The sequence below is a fragment of the Numida meleagris genome, chromosome 4, assembly GCF_002078875.1.
Source record: "Numida meleagris isolate 19003 breed g44 Domestic line chromosome 4, NumMel1.0, whole genome shotgun sequence".
NCBI lineage: Eukaryota > Metazoa > Chordata > Aves > Galliformes > Numididae > Numida > Numida meleagris.
The window spans coordinates 26,435,347-26,449,320 of NC_034412.1; the positions used below are offsets into that span (position 1 = coordinate 26,435,347).

The following is a 13,974-nucleotide window of genomic DNA, read 5'->3' on the forward strand; positions in this document are numbered from 1 at the left end:
CTCAGACTAATAAATGCATTTAAGCTAATTTCAGTTGCAATGGGGGGGTGACTCGTTTTCTATTAGATGAGTGCCAAATGTTTGCCAATTAGGAGAGAAATATAAATGTTTAACTGAATGCATGAATACAGCTGGAAAGATCATGAAATATACATTTTTCAGAGTGAAATGAAGGCAACATTCCTTCAAATTCACTTCTTCACCCAACAAATGATTGTTGAACCCCACTCCCTGCTACAGCTACAGTCGTTTGTCTGTTCATACAGATTTTCTGAAGTTGTCTAGTATGAGCACTATGACTAAGCGCAGAGATGGAACTTTGCTCATTCTGGTTAATGTAAAAGAATCAAATAACCTAAAGAATCGCAAAAATTTGAACAAATGATAGCATGCCATCTTCCTGTATCAAGCCTATAGCTCTGTTGTAAAAGCTCTTTCTCCGTGGCTGGGAGTTGAAATTTTTTTTTAATGTTCCTTTATGTTTATTATTAGGGTATTCCTGGATCTATATAAATGATGTAAAAAAAAAATCTGTGCCTTAGTTTTAATTCTATTTGACACAGATTTGTATATCTGGCTTTGAGTTTCACTGTTCTTTTACACCATATTTCTTTCCTCCGCATCTCATCGCAACACACATCCAACCTTCCACTACAACCACTTTCTTGCCTTCCTGCAGTGGCTGGTGTTGTACCAGCAGAATGTGTGTGCCAAGGGCTGGACGTCTTCTGCGATGCTGCCAAACTGCGTGCTGTCCCTTTGGTCCCTTCAAACATAACCATGATGTGAGTAGAGCAGGAAGGGAGTCTTGTGCTCTGTTCAAGTTTGACAATCAGTACTACAGCCATTTCATAACTGTGGCCATGCAATTGTGACCAGTTGGCTCAGCTGGTGTTTTTGAAAGCATAGAGTCTCTCTGCTAACAAGTCCTTTAAGGTATGAAGTACAGATTTTCACTGCATACCATGGGAGAAAAGGAACTGAAAAACTCTGTGTGAAGTGGTCATTTCATGTTTCTAACAGTGGCTTGTGCTAGCAAAAAAAATTCAGAAAATCTAAGGAAATTTTAAAAATAAATGTTTCATTTTAAGACATAATCCTTAGGGCTTTTTCATCATTCTATGACCCTGGCAACATTCCTACTCTGTATTCCTGTCAATAACCTTGATTCTAGTAAAACTACCTACTTGAGCAAATACCTACATTTCTCATTCAATGCCTCTGAACAGGCCATCATTTAGGAGGATTTAATCTGAGGTTGGTCATCATACAGATACATAGGTGTAATGCAAGCTTCTTTAAGAGATTGGAGAGTAGCTGGTATTGTTCTTTGTTTGCCAATACTTGTTTGAGAGGCCATTTTCTGTATGGTGAAGAGAAGAGCAGCATCAAATATCCTGAGGAACTTTCCTATAAAAGCAAAGGTACAGATCTTTGTTGGGTTTCAGTTTCTGTTTGTATTTGGATGAGATTCTTCTTGTTGGTTCACGTTCAGTACTTTAAATTCCAGTTAATGCGGAATGTCATATGTATTTCATACGTATTTAAACTGGCTGCTGGATCAGAGACAGCAAAGGCTTCAAAAATAAAAGTGCAGTTCTAGCTTTAGAAAAAAAAAACAGTGAGTCAGGGAAGAGGTCTTTGTGGCCAGGCTCCATCTATGTCCTAAATGTTTTTTGTTGTAGTCTGGACACCCAAGTCACTGCCCAATGGAGATGGGGATGTAGACACACACAAAGGAGAAAATAAGCTGTATGCGCATTTGAGGTTTGAAATAAATCTGTTTTATTTTATACTCAAATCTTTTCAGTTCTTGGATTTAACTAGTATTTTGTTATCTTCCCCAAGAACACTGAAGAATATTCTTTGATGATAAAGTATTGGGCTTACAGCTTAAATGGGTATGAATACTGAGAGCCTCGTGTTGCTTTTATTAATTAGCAGTGTGAAAGATGCTCTTACAGAGTAAAAAATAATTCCAACACTGTAGGAAGTTGGTGAGGAGCTCTAGGCTCACTGAGCCTGGCCCATTGCAATTGTTGGCTGCCAGGAGACAACAGACAAAAAAAAATACAAAAACATTTACTGCCTGCATCACCAACCCCTAGGACAGCTAAATGGCAGACAACAGAGCTGCAGAATCCTATTCCATAAGCAAACAACAGAAACACACCTTTTTTTAGGCCCAAGGCAAAGCTATGCATTGATGTCTGCACAGTCTTCACCTGGCGTTTGTCTTCCTTTCACTGCCTTTCAATTCCCAATGAACAGGACTTTTGCTTTGCTGCATGAACAGCAAGTTTCCAAAGGAAGCATCTTGTCTCAAAAATGAAGAGTGTGGGTATTTTTCACTCAGAGGGAAAACTGTTGTCTTTCCACCCTAACTGGGAATCTGCCAGCTCTTTGGAGTGCCCTGTGACACGTCTTTGATCAACCGTATAGGCATGTAGACCCTTTCACAGGTCTACAGATGATACGCTTGGTCTTACATTGTCAAAATTAGTTCATGCTGTTTTAATCACATTTTTTAATCATCTGGAGAGGGAGGATTGAAAGGATGCTGTCTGTATGTAAAGTGGAAAATAGGAATAACAGCTGCTTTCAAAACTACGAGTAAAATTATTTCTCTTTTCGTGCCTTTTCACAGTCTCCTCCTAGTCCATTAACTCGATCTCACTTTTAGCATAAATTCTTTACTTGCATTGATTGATGTAACTGGCTTTGATTTTGTTTAACTTCAAAAACAGAGTATGACAGTAAAAAGCACAACTACATCTTTTAGTTAATAAGCTATGCAGAGGCAATCCAAAATATATAACTTAACTCTTCTGGAAATATCCAATTATTACAGAAATTTCTGCCGAATCATTTGATTTACTGTGAAAATGCATCAAAATCTCTGAAATCATTAGAATTGTGTGAAATAGGATAAATTCACCCTCAGTATACCTACAGAGCAGATTTACTGTGTGCATTCATTCCTACAGGTCTCTTCAGAGGAATCTGCTAAGGAAACTTTATGCTGACGTTTTCAGAAAATACCAAGACCTTAAAAATCTGTAAGGGAGCACTTCAACTTAAAATATCTATTAAGATATTTAAATATTTATTCTTTCTCTCCTTCTCTTTGACACAAACACACACAAAGCATAACGTGTGAGTTACAAGCCTCAATTTACACTCAAAATTCTGTTTTGTCTTACACTGCAGTACATCACTAATCATGTAACCTGTTTGATTCAAATAACTTGACCGACATCTCTCTTTTTTCAAAGCTATAATTTCTGTGTATTTAATTTTCTTTATGTTGATTGGTTTGTACCAGGAAAATGTTAAAACTTCATCATGTCTGAATGAAGTTAGATTTATAATGAATAGCAATATGCCAAAAGAAGTGGAAGCATGAATCCATTTACTCTGCAAAATCAAAGTTTGAAGAGTTAAACTTTCCATTTTAATCAGAAGCTTACTCACATGGTGTTTGTTTTTTTCTTCTGAATGTGTCTGCTACCAATCTGCTCATGTCATAGAAATCGTAGAATGGTTTGGGTTGGAAGAGATCTTTAAGATCATCTAGTTCCAACCCTCCTGCTATAGGCCCAACTAGTCAAATTGTTATAGCAGTATATTAGGGTGTGCATTTATGATGTGCAATGCATATGTTGTTCAAAAATTCTAGCCTTTAATGAGTTTGATTTATATAGAATTAGTTCCATTAAGGATTACATGCAAAATTCTAAAACCGTGTGTTCCTAGGAAACATTCTGGATTTCAGCTTTTATGGAAACTGTTCTGTACTGCAGCACCATCTTGTGTTCGCAACGTTAATTAAGTACCATCACCTTAAAGACTTCAAAGATGTGTTTTCATTAAGATTACAACCATACCTCCTTGAAGAAGATATTTCTTGCTAATATTAACTTCACACATCTCTGACTGATAACTATATTTTTAGAAAGCTCTTGAGCATGGTATGTCACAGACCCATTTTGTAAAAACTAACATTTTCATCGCTGTAGCAGGAATCTCAGGATTGATTGATCCGGAGGTCCAGTATAGCCATTTCTTTGTTCATTTTAGGCAAATCAAATGTCCCTTTAAATGAATTTTATATTTCTGCCATGAGTTTTTATTTCTTTTAAAACACCTTTGCGGTCTTTGCAACTCTAGCTATGAAATGATTATTGTCAAATCTAGGTTGTAAGAAGTTTGACAGCCTCTTTTCCAGTACCACATATAAATTCAGTTTAGTTCATAAACTGTAATTCTTTACTTACGCTTGCTTTGACTTCACATGCTGCAGAGAATCAATTTTTGTTGTTTTTGTTCTATCTTCCTAGGTATCTTCAGGATAATAAAATCAGAGCTGTGTCCAAACATGCATTCAAAGGTTTATACAACTTGACAAAATTGTAAGTATTGCTTTAGGAATATTTAAGAGCAACTGCAACAGCTCTGAGAATTGCTACAGATATCTCTCTCTCATTTGTTTCAATGTTAGGAAATTATGTAATGGTCCGAATCTTCAACTCCATGGTATAAATGAGAAAGATTAAGAGCTATCTGTGCTCTGACCTATGTAAGTTTATCTGACAGGACAATACTCTGAAAATACGAGTGGGCTCCTTGAATCACTCCTATTGCCCAAATATGCAGAATGGAAGAAGGAGAAAGTATGGCAGTCAGAAATGGAAAAAGGAGTAAAACACAGCAAGATCTTGCATTGAATGAGAACTCTTTAACATGCTGTTCTGGATTATGGAACTGAGCACAAGCAACTAGTATCAGTAATGAAAGAACACTTTTTTTCCCATTCTTTAGTGACATCTTTTTGTAAGGGAGTTCAGGCTTTTAAGGAAAGAACTGAGTGAAAGATGCATAAATTGCATCATTCAGTTCAGTCTTCTGTCTCTGCAGTGTTTGCAAAGGGATTTATTTTTTTTATATATTGTACATCTTTTCCTTCATGAGTGTGTTTGATTATCTGTTATTGCAGCTACTGTTATTACTGTCCCAGATCTTTTATGGTGTCTCCCTTTGTTTCCCCACATTTCTTTTTCCATGGTTTGGGCATCTCCATTTCTGACTAATATCCTTAGCAAAGACTGAATGCAATCTCGGGAAAATTCATGGAACTAATCACTTCACATAATGAAACTGGAAATATGGCGTGGTGAAAACGCTCAGAATGTTCTGTTTTCTTATAGATAAGGCAAAATATTCCCATAACTGTTCTCACTATGTTGAGTTCCACGTTGCTGTGGCCTTTCAATGAAATACTCATGCCTAAACATCTCCTGTTGCCACAGAAAACTGGTTTTCTTGGGGAGACATGGGCTGGAATCAGATGCAAGTGGGTATTTTGCTTATAAGTGGGTGATTTTTTTTTTTTAATAAATTTGCCACAATCAAAAGTGGAATGGCAAAAAACTGCATCAATTATCAAGGAAAAATCTTAAAACTCATTTTCACGCATCTGATGCATCTCATTTGTTTATCTTTTATTGATCTTGACTCAGATACCTGAGTAACAACAAGATAACCAACTTGAAGCCTCATGTCTTTGAAGATCTCCATAAACTTGAATGGCTGTATGTTACTTTCTCATTTGTATGTTTATTTTCTCAAAGAGTAATTTAAGCAACGTAAATAAATATTTGGGCTGCTTTAGTTTTTGTGCATAGCAGTACTTTTGTACCAGATAATAATTAAGGAACTTTGTGGGTATACAATTGGAGGTAATTACTTCCTCTAAGTTAAAAACATTTCCTTTCAGAATAATGTAATATTTTTTAGAAGTGAATGTGAATACCCTGACCTACTATGCAGTAGTGGGCCAATTTTATTTAAGTGGCTTGAATGAGCATTTGAAGAATACGACTTCAAATTATGCTATTTTCTTATCATTTGTTTAATTTAAGACTATAGACAACTCTCATTCTGATACGTGCTTTTCTATAATTTACAGGATAATTGAAAATAATAGGATAAATCGGATCTCTCCATCAACATTTTATGGACTCAAATCACTTATTCTCCTGTAAGTATGGAATAAGAACCAAAAGTGTTACTTAAAAGAACAAAAAGATCATATATAATAAATATATACATCTGTTTATAATGTCTGTGATTGCTCATCACACTATATTGTCTGCTGTTGTAGGAGAGCTTGTATTTTAGAAGCATATCCACCCCTGTGGAGCCCATCTTTTCAAACAGACAAATTGCCCAATGGTAGTTATGAACTAGCTAAATCAATAGGAACAGAACTGCTTTTCCTGAAGCCACAACAGAGACGAGACAGGATGTGTGGGACCCTACACTTTCTAAAGTGAATCTATGACAAATACCTTGGGCAACCACTAAGCTCTCTGCCAGGAAAGTCTGCAAAATTTTCCTTGGCACATATGCAAGCAGGAACCACCTAAAGGAGGGCAGTGAACCTGCTGCTTTTTCTTGCATGCCAGAGTAGGAGATTTGGGCAGCAGTGGACATATGGTATCTGGAAAAGTGTAGAAAGATAGATTGGGAAAGAGAAGTACAAACTTATGGCCCTGACAGGACGTGGACGTGCCAGCTGCAGCAGTGGGTGCCAGCTGCGCGCTGGGAGGGTAAGGGGAGCCAGCGCTGCCCCACAGCTCCTGCTCTAACTTACCTCTACAAGACCCTGTCCATAACCTACCCCTGCTCTCCTGCAGCCCAGAGGGAAGCCTCCCTCCATCTCCTCCTTCCAGTGTCACTAAGAGAAATTATGTGTTATGACAGCACAGATGAAACATTCGCAATGACTTGCTTTGTTTAATTTTAAAAGCTATGAAATAAAGCTTTACCCGGTAACTAAGATGACAAGGAAAAAATAGTGTTCTGCAGGATGCCATACAAGTTGTATGGAATTTTAAGAAAATAATAGTATCTCTAAGGCTGTGAGAAATGAATGAAGCTTTGAGTGCTTTCTGCCTTTTTTTTCAAAAGCACAAATATAAGAGAAGATTTTTATTCCATAATGTTGTTTTTGGCAAATATAACCGGCTATACTGCTTTGTCTTGGGTTTTTTTTTGCTTTTCCAGTGAGATGATGAATAATTCTCTTGCTCATTTGCCTGACAAACCTCTGTGCCAATATATGCCAAGACTGAACTGGCTGTAAGTTTACCTCATTTTCCACTAGAAAAATATAATTTTCTTTTCTTTGTATTGCACTTCTGTAGCACTTTTCACAATGGGCAGCGGAATGACCTTACAGAGTGGTTCACAGCAGGGTTGGTGACCTGGAGTAATTAGTCAGGTGTGCAGAGAAATCAGATGTCTGGTTTCTGTTCTCTTTTGTGCAGTCATAATGTTCTGGTAGTATCTTTCTTTCATTGCATTAGAATAACAGCCTGATTGCAATTAATTTATTTGCAATGATTGATGTTTTGTTTTTATATCCTAGAGACTTGGAAGGCAACCACATTCATCACTTAAGTAATGTCACTTTCATCTCCTGCAGCACTTTAACTGTATTGTAAGTAATAGGATATGCTAGCCAGCGAGAATGAGCTATCTTTGAGCTGAAAGTTTCTTGAATATCGTGGTTATTTACATGTAAGGAAACTTAATCATAAATGAGCACCATACGGAAAAAACACTGTTTAAAGTTACATCAAAATTCAGCCCTGAAGTATGCAACTAAACTTCACTGAAGTGATTATGACCAATAATCACCAATGACCAAGGTCCTAAGCCTTCTAGCCTAATTTATCTTTCTCCTGTTCTCAGCAAATTTATATTGATCTCCAATGGATAAAGGAAAGATTGGGGTGAATAAAGAGCAGTAGAATGGCAGCCAGGATAAATGAGCTTATCAGAAATAACAGTCTGAACATTCAAATTTCTGCCAAGAATTAGTTTTTTTCCTGAAATAACCTTGAAATCTCAAAGCAATCAGTAGTTAATTGTTCTACTCTGTTATTCAGCAATACTCCTGTATTTTATTTGTTGGTAGTACCAATGCAGCTGAAAGAACACACGATATATTCACAAACATGCATAGACAACAAAAGTTATTTGTGCAACGGTGTATCTGATGAGCTTGTTAACTGAGTTAGTGAGGATGATTTCTGAAGATCCAGATAAGAAAGAATCTTAAAAGTTTTTGAAAAGTTTTCCTCAAAACCAAGTAGACTTTGAGAAGCAGCAATATAAGTTTGTTTTCTCCTTTCAGGGTGATGAGGCAAAATAAAATCAGCTCTTTGAATGAAAACAGCTTTTCTTCTCTCCAAATGTTAGATGAATTGTGAGTCCATTTCTTCTCTTTCTTGTAAAACAAGTCACAAATTTTTATAACTTATTTTGCATACATCAATTACCATAAATTAAGGGTATTTTACTTTATTTTTGATGCAAATAAAATAATAATAAATTATGTATCCAGTGATGTCTCTGAACTAACTAGACCAAGAGAAATCTGGTGGAACTAGCTTTCCATGTTGTTTTAACAGCATTCTTTTACTGTTCAAGTTTCATATAATCTATATAATACGTAATATTCTATTTGGCAAATAGAATAAAACTGTGTGCCTTCAAATTACAAAACTCTTCAGCAAAATTAATGAACCTACTGAGAACTTACTATATCTCACTTACGGCTGTTTCTGCAGGGACTTGGCTAGCAATGAGATTGAATCACTTCCTCCATATGTGTTTAAGGATCTAAAGGAGCTTTCACAACTGTAAGGATTCTATATTATTATTGCTGTTTATTAGACTGTCCATTACTTGTATGATATACTTACACTCATGAATGCCAGGAAAGAAAGGAACATCTCTGTTTGCACTAATTGTTTAAGCTCTCCCTAAAAAACACTTGACCCAAAAGCAATTTTACATGTCAATTTTACATTTACCATTTTGCCCAGAATAATTTTGCAAAATTTGTACATTTTCATATCTAAAAAGAGAGCAAGTTCAAATTCTATTTTTTTTTCTAGATCTTGTTAATTTATGCAAAATGACCCATGCTAGCTATATCAGGAGAACTTTATCATTTTGATGGGAGTTTTTAACGTGATTTGGCTCTAAAAATAAAAGGGTAAAAACTTGATATAGGTGCCTTGTTAGCAAGTGCTTTTTTCTTGTAGAAGAGCTCCAAAGAAAGTGTAAGGTATTAGAAAACCAAAAAGGCATTCTTTCTTTTATATAACATGTGCATGGACAAATTCTCAAATGTTGAAAGTCCCAGTCTTTCTCACATAATCTGGAGGAGACATTAGTCACAAAACCAAAGATCTCTCCAGAGCTCACGCCAGCACATTTAATCCTCCCTTGATCCTGCACTGGTTTTAAACCAGGAAGACAGTAAGGGAACAGCAAGACTCCCCAGTGCACTCAATAGCTGTGTAAACCCAATGTACCTTTTGAGAAAGCATTAATGTTTTTTTTTTTCCTTTTTTTGTCCACTGCTGTGAGCAATGGTTTTACTGGAGGTTAACCCCCCTGTGCAAAATCCCCATGCTTACCCTTGCCAGATGCAACTGAAAAATCCTGTTTGTAGCCAGGGCCCAGCATGTGCAAGAACTTATTTTTCTGCTTTTCCAGCACTCTCGGGATCAGTCACAACACACTGGGGCAACCAGGTGTAACCAGCTGCAGATACTGAGTTTCCATGTTATGTTTACCTTTTCTAAACAAAAACGTAAGGAAAAGTTACAGGGGAAGAAATGAGTACTATATCTAGCAACATTCTTGCACAGGCTGACAGCATCTAATAGATGTCTATTTTCACGTTCTGTTGCCTCTCTCTCTTTTTTAAATTCACAGAAATAATTATGAAAAGATGGATTTTATCAACTACCAAACTAAATTTTGTTTCTAAATGTGTGCAGTTCAGCTACATTCTTTTACTTAGTCAAAACCTTCAAGCATCAGGTTAGGGGATGCAGTTGCGCATATGAGTGCATGTGGCAATAGCATAGCTGTGAAGCATCTGGCTGCTCTTTCCATTGTAAGAGTATTTAGCAAGCTGAATAATACTGAACGAATTATGTTACTTATGTTCATAACTGCCAATAATACAGGTTCTATATAGTAGTTTTATTTTATCTTCAAAACAGGCTGTAAAGAAGATGTATAAAGTTACTTTAAGTCTCTGTTGTATTTACAGGAACCTTTCTTATAACCCAATCAAGAAAATACAAATAGACCAGTTTGAGTTTCTAACCAAACTGAAATCCCTGTAAGTATCAAGTTTTTTTTATTCAAACACTTGAGCTATGTTTTCTTTGTGATAATGTACATCTACTTCAGAAGTTCATTATCCAAAACATGTTTTAAAAGAAATTTCCCATGAACTGGATTGTAGTTATTCAACAATTTCAGCTTGGGAAGTAACTATAAACAATATTGATATTTACCTTCATATAAATACAAGTTTCTTAATGGATATTTCTCAAACAACAAGAAATCATAAATTCCACTTCACAAAGGATGTTGTCTTTTCAGCTATTACAGAGCAAGATTAATGCAATTTGGCTTGTTGCACAACTTGTTCATGGGGCATAAGAGTCATGTGCAGTCCAGTTGGGGCTATTAATGCCATGGGCAGATACCATTAGAATCTGTAAAGGCAGGAATTCACAAGGAACTTGGTGTACATACAAGTTTGATTGGGGAAATATTTCACCTCTTACAGAATTTACTAACACCACAAAAAAAGAACAACACAAAGCAAGCATGGTTCAGCTATCTTGTTAGAGGGAGTGGGATTTTTCAAATCTTTTTGAAGAGTTGAGGGGAAAACTTTGTGGGTTTGCTAACACAGCAGCTCCAATGGGAATTCTGCCAGCAGAACTCTTGTAAAGACTGTGTGATGTAGTGACTAAGTCTGTACAAGTTAAAGGAAAATAAGTATCTGAGCACAGAAAAGAATTATTAGTTACCTCCTTAGCATTCAGGCTACAGGGTATCCTTCATTCATTATTCAACACTCAAAGAACTCATGCAACTGAGTGATCAGGTCCTTCCATATTTTCAAGTTAGAAACGTTGATGAACCTTGAGACAGATCTATGTTAAACAGTGTGTTTCAGCCCTCAGTCTGTAGAACATCCATTTTTCAGCCTCTTTCCTAGCTTAGAATAGTAGGAGTAGCTAGGGAAGGCACACCCATGATTCATTCCAGGGCTTAACTAAAATTTACAAGTTTCTATATTTGGGGATTTATTCTTGTCTCATAGGAGAACTGCCCAATGGCCCAAAACAAATAACCATTAAGACTGATACTCTTCTCTTCTTTTGCCTAAATATACCCAGAAATCAAAAGAATTTACACTCAGGGCACTGAATGGTGGATTCAAACAATGCTCCACACAAGGAGAACCAAAGATCTCTGTCAGATTGTGCATCTAATGATATTAGATGAGAATATCCGGGGAACTACAGGCCTGTCAGCCTGACCTCGGTGCCAGGGAAGGTTATGGAGCAGATTGTCCTGAGGGAGATCACGCGGCATTTGCAGGACAACCAGGGGATCAGGCCCAGCCAGCACAGGTTTGTGAAGGGCAGGTCCTGCTTGACCAACCTGATCTCCTTCTATGATTGAGTGACCCACCTGGTGGATGAGGGAAAGGCTGTTGATGTGGTCTACCTAGACTTCAGCAAAGCCTTTGACACTGTCTCCCACAGTATTCTCCTGGAGAAACTGGCAGCCTGTGGCTTGGACAGGTACACTCTTTGCTGGGTAAGGAGCTGGCTGGAGGGCCGGGCCCAGAGAGTGGTGGTGAATGGAGTTAAATCCAGCTGGCGACTGGTCACAAGTGGTGTTCCCCAGGGGCTGGTGCTGGGGCCTGTCCTCTTCAATATCTTTATTAATGACCTGGATGAGGGCATCGAGAGCACCCTCAGTAAGTTTGCAGACGACACCAAGCTGGCAGGAAGTGTCCATCTGCCTGGGGGTAGAGAGGCCCTACAGAGAGATCTGGACAGGCTGGATCTCAGGGCTGAAGCCAATGGGATGAGGTTCAACAAGACCAAGTGCCGGGTCCTGCACTTTGGCCGCAACAACCCCAGGCAACACTACAGGCTTTGGGCAGAGTGGCTGGAAATTTGTGTGAAGTAAACGGACCTGGGGGTATTAGTCGACGCTCGGCTGACCATGAGCCAGCAGTGTGCCCAGGTGGCCAAGAAGGCCAATGGCATCCTGGCTTGTATCAGAAATAGTGTTGCCAGTAGGAGTAGGGAAGTCACTGTCCCTCTGTACTCAGCCCTGGTGAGGCTGCACCTCGAGTACTGTGTCCAGTTTTGGGCCCCTCACTGCAAGAAAGACATTGAGGCCCTGGAGCGTGTTCAGAGGAGGGCGACGAAGCTGGTGAGGGGTCTGGAGCACAGGCCTTATGAGGAGCGGCTGAGGGAGCTGGGATTGTTCAGTCTGGAGAAGAGGAGGCTCAGGGGAGACCTTATCGCTCTCTATAACTACCTGAAGGGAGGTTGTAGTGAGCTGAGGGTCAGCTTCTTCTCTCTTGTAACTAGTGACAGGACGAGGGGGAATGGCTTCAAGTTGTGCCAGGGGAGATTTAGGCTGGACATTAGGAAATACTACTTTTCTGAAAGAGTGGTCAGGCGCTGGAACGGGCTGCCCAGGGAGGTGGTTGAGTCACCGTCCCTGGAGGTGTTCAAGAAATGTTTAGATATAGTGTTGAGAGACATGGTTTAGTGGGGTTAGGTAGGTGGATGGTTGGACTGGATGATCTTGTAGGTCTTTTCCAACCTAGCTAATTCTATGATTCTATAATATAGAAACTGAAGTTCTAAAAGAGCAGCTTGCGCAGTTACACTTTATTGATCTAGTGCTGTAGGAGATATTATAGTGCTGTCTTCAATGCATTAAAAAAAAAATCAAATAAGAAATCTTTCTATGTGTCACCAGAAATCTAACGTTTTCCCTAATATGCAGAATTCTGTGTACCAGCTTCCTTCTGCTCTTGACACAATAAAAGACTGCATTCCTGCAGTGGTTTGTTTGTCTAGTAAAGCACTACATGGGATAGAAGGCAGAAATTTAAAAAATCACTATTGGAACAAGTTATTATTTTCCCAGAGATGGTGAAAGAACATTGGTAGAGCAATACTTGGGAATGGCAATCATTGATTGCACTGCTGAGAGCACTGAAACTGCCGCCTTCGTGATTCTGGAAAAACAGCAAGCTTAGTAGAATCAAGTGAGATTCATTTTGTTCCACTTTAGCTTTTACTTAGGGTTTCTATTCAAGTTTCAAAGGAATGACAGATTAGACACAATTAAGTTCATTTCTAATTTCATATTATGAATTCATAATTTCATCATATGAATACAATATAAATGCTCTCTAAATTTGTCGTTTTACTACTGAGTCTCTATTGCATTTTATTGAGAATATATTGTTTACAGCAGCTTGGAGGGCATTGAAATTGCAAACATCCAGAGAAGAATGTTCAGACCACTTAGAAACCTTACCCACATGTAAGTAGATAATCATTCCAGCTTGTTTTCTTTGGTTGGAATTTCACAATTCGCAGATTACTGAATAAGAAAAAAGGAAACTGTCTGAAAAGGGGCATGTGAACAGTTATCAACTTAGACAATTTAAAATTCATTTATCTTCTTTCAGGATGTGTTTTCTGAATATTTACCAAAGAGGTTTTATATTCTGACAACAAAATAGAGCCATCTTTTTCTTGTCTTTCTTTCTCATGACTAGATATTTCAAGAAGTTCCAGTACTGTGGATATGCCCCTCATGTGCGCAGCTGTAAGCCTAATACCGACGGGATTTCATCCCTGGAGAATCTCTTAGCTAGCATTATACAGAGGGTGTTTGTCTGGGTTGTATCTACCATCACTTGCTTTGGAAATATTTTTGTTATCTGTATGAGGCCTTACATCAGATCGGAAAATAAGCTCCACGCCATCTCAATAATGTCTCTCTGCTGTGAGTATTCCATGCTTAAAAGCAGAAGAATAT

At 38.0% G+C, this 13,974-nt stretch overlaps 1 protein-coding gene across 12 annotated transcripts in view; it reads left to right on the top strand.

Annotated features, from left to right (window-relative positions):
• Positions 1 to 13,974, top strand: part of RXFP1 (relaxin/insulin like family peptide receptor 1) — a 93,728-nt gene that overhangs the window by 74,331 nt on the left and 5,423 nt on the right. For 8 of the 12 annotated variants that reach the window (XM_021396704.1, XM_021396703.1, XM_021396707.1 and 5 more), the window contains 12 exons: positions 680 to 785; positions 2,988 to 3,059; positions 4,341 to 4,412; positions 5,520 to 5,591; positions 5,969 to 6,040; positions 7,069 to 7,143; positions 7,433 to 7,504; positions 8,204 to 8,275; positions 8,640 to 8,711; positions 10,142 to 10,213; positions 13,402 to 13,473; positions 13,712 to 13,941. In XM_021396704.1, the coding sequence (XP_021252379.1) occupies positions 680 to 785; positions 2,988 to 3,059; positions 4,341 to 4,412; positions 5,520 to 5,591; positions 5,969 to 6,040; positions 7,069 to 7,143; positions 7,433 to 7,504; positions 8,204 to 8,275; positions 8,640 to 8,711; positions 10,142 to 10,213; positions 13,402 to 13,473; positions 13,712 to 13,941 (1,059 nt within the window). The remainder of the gene's footprint in view (positions 1 to 679; positions 786 to 2,987; positions 3,060 to 4,340; positions 4,413 to 5,519; positions 5,592 to 5,968; positions 6,041 to 7,068; positions 7,144 to 7,432; positions 7,505 to 8,203; positions 8,276 to 8,639; positions 8,712 to 10,141; positions 10,214 to 13,401; positions 13,474 to 13,711; positions 13,942 to 13,974) is intronic. The other 4 variants (XM_021396700.1, XM_021396702.1, XM_021396701.1 and 1 more) reach the window with 4 other exon arrangements.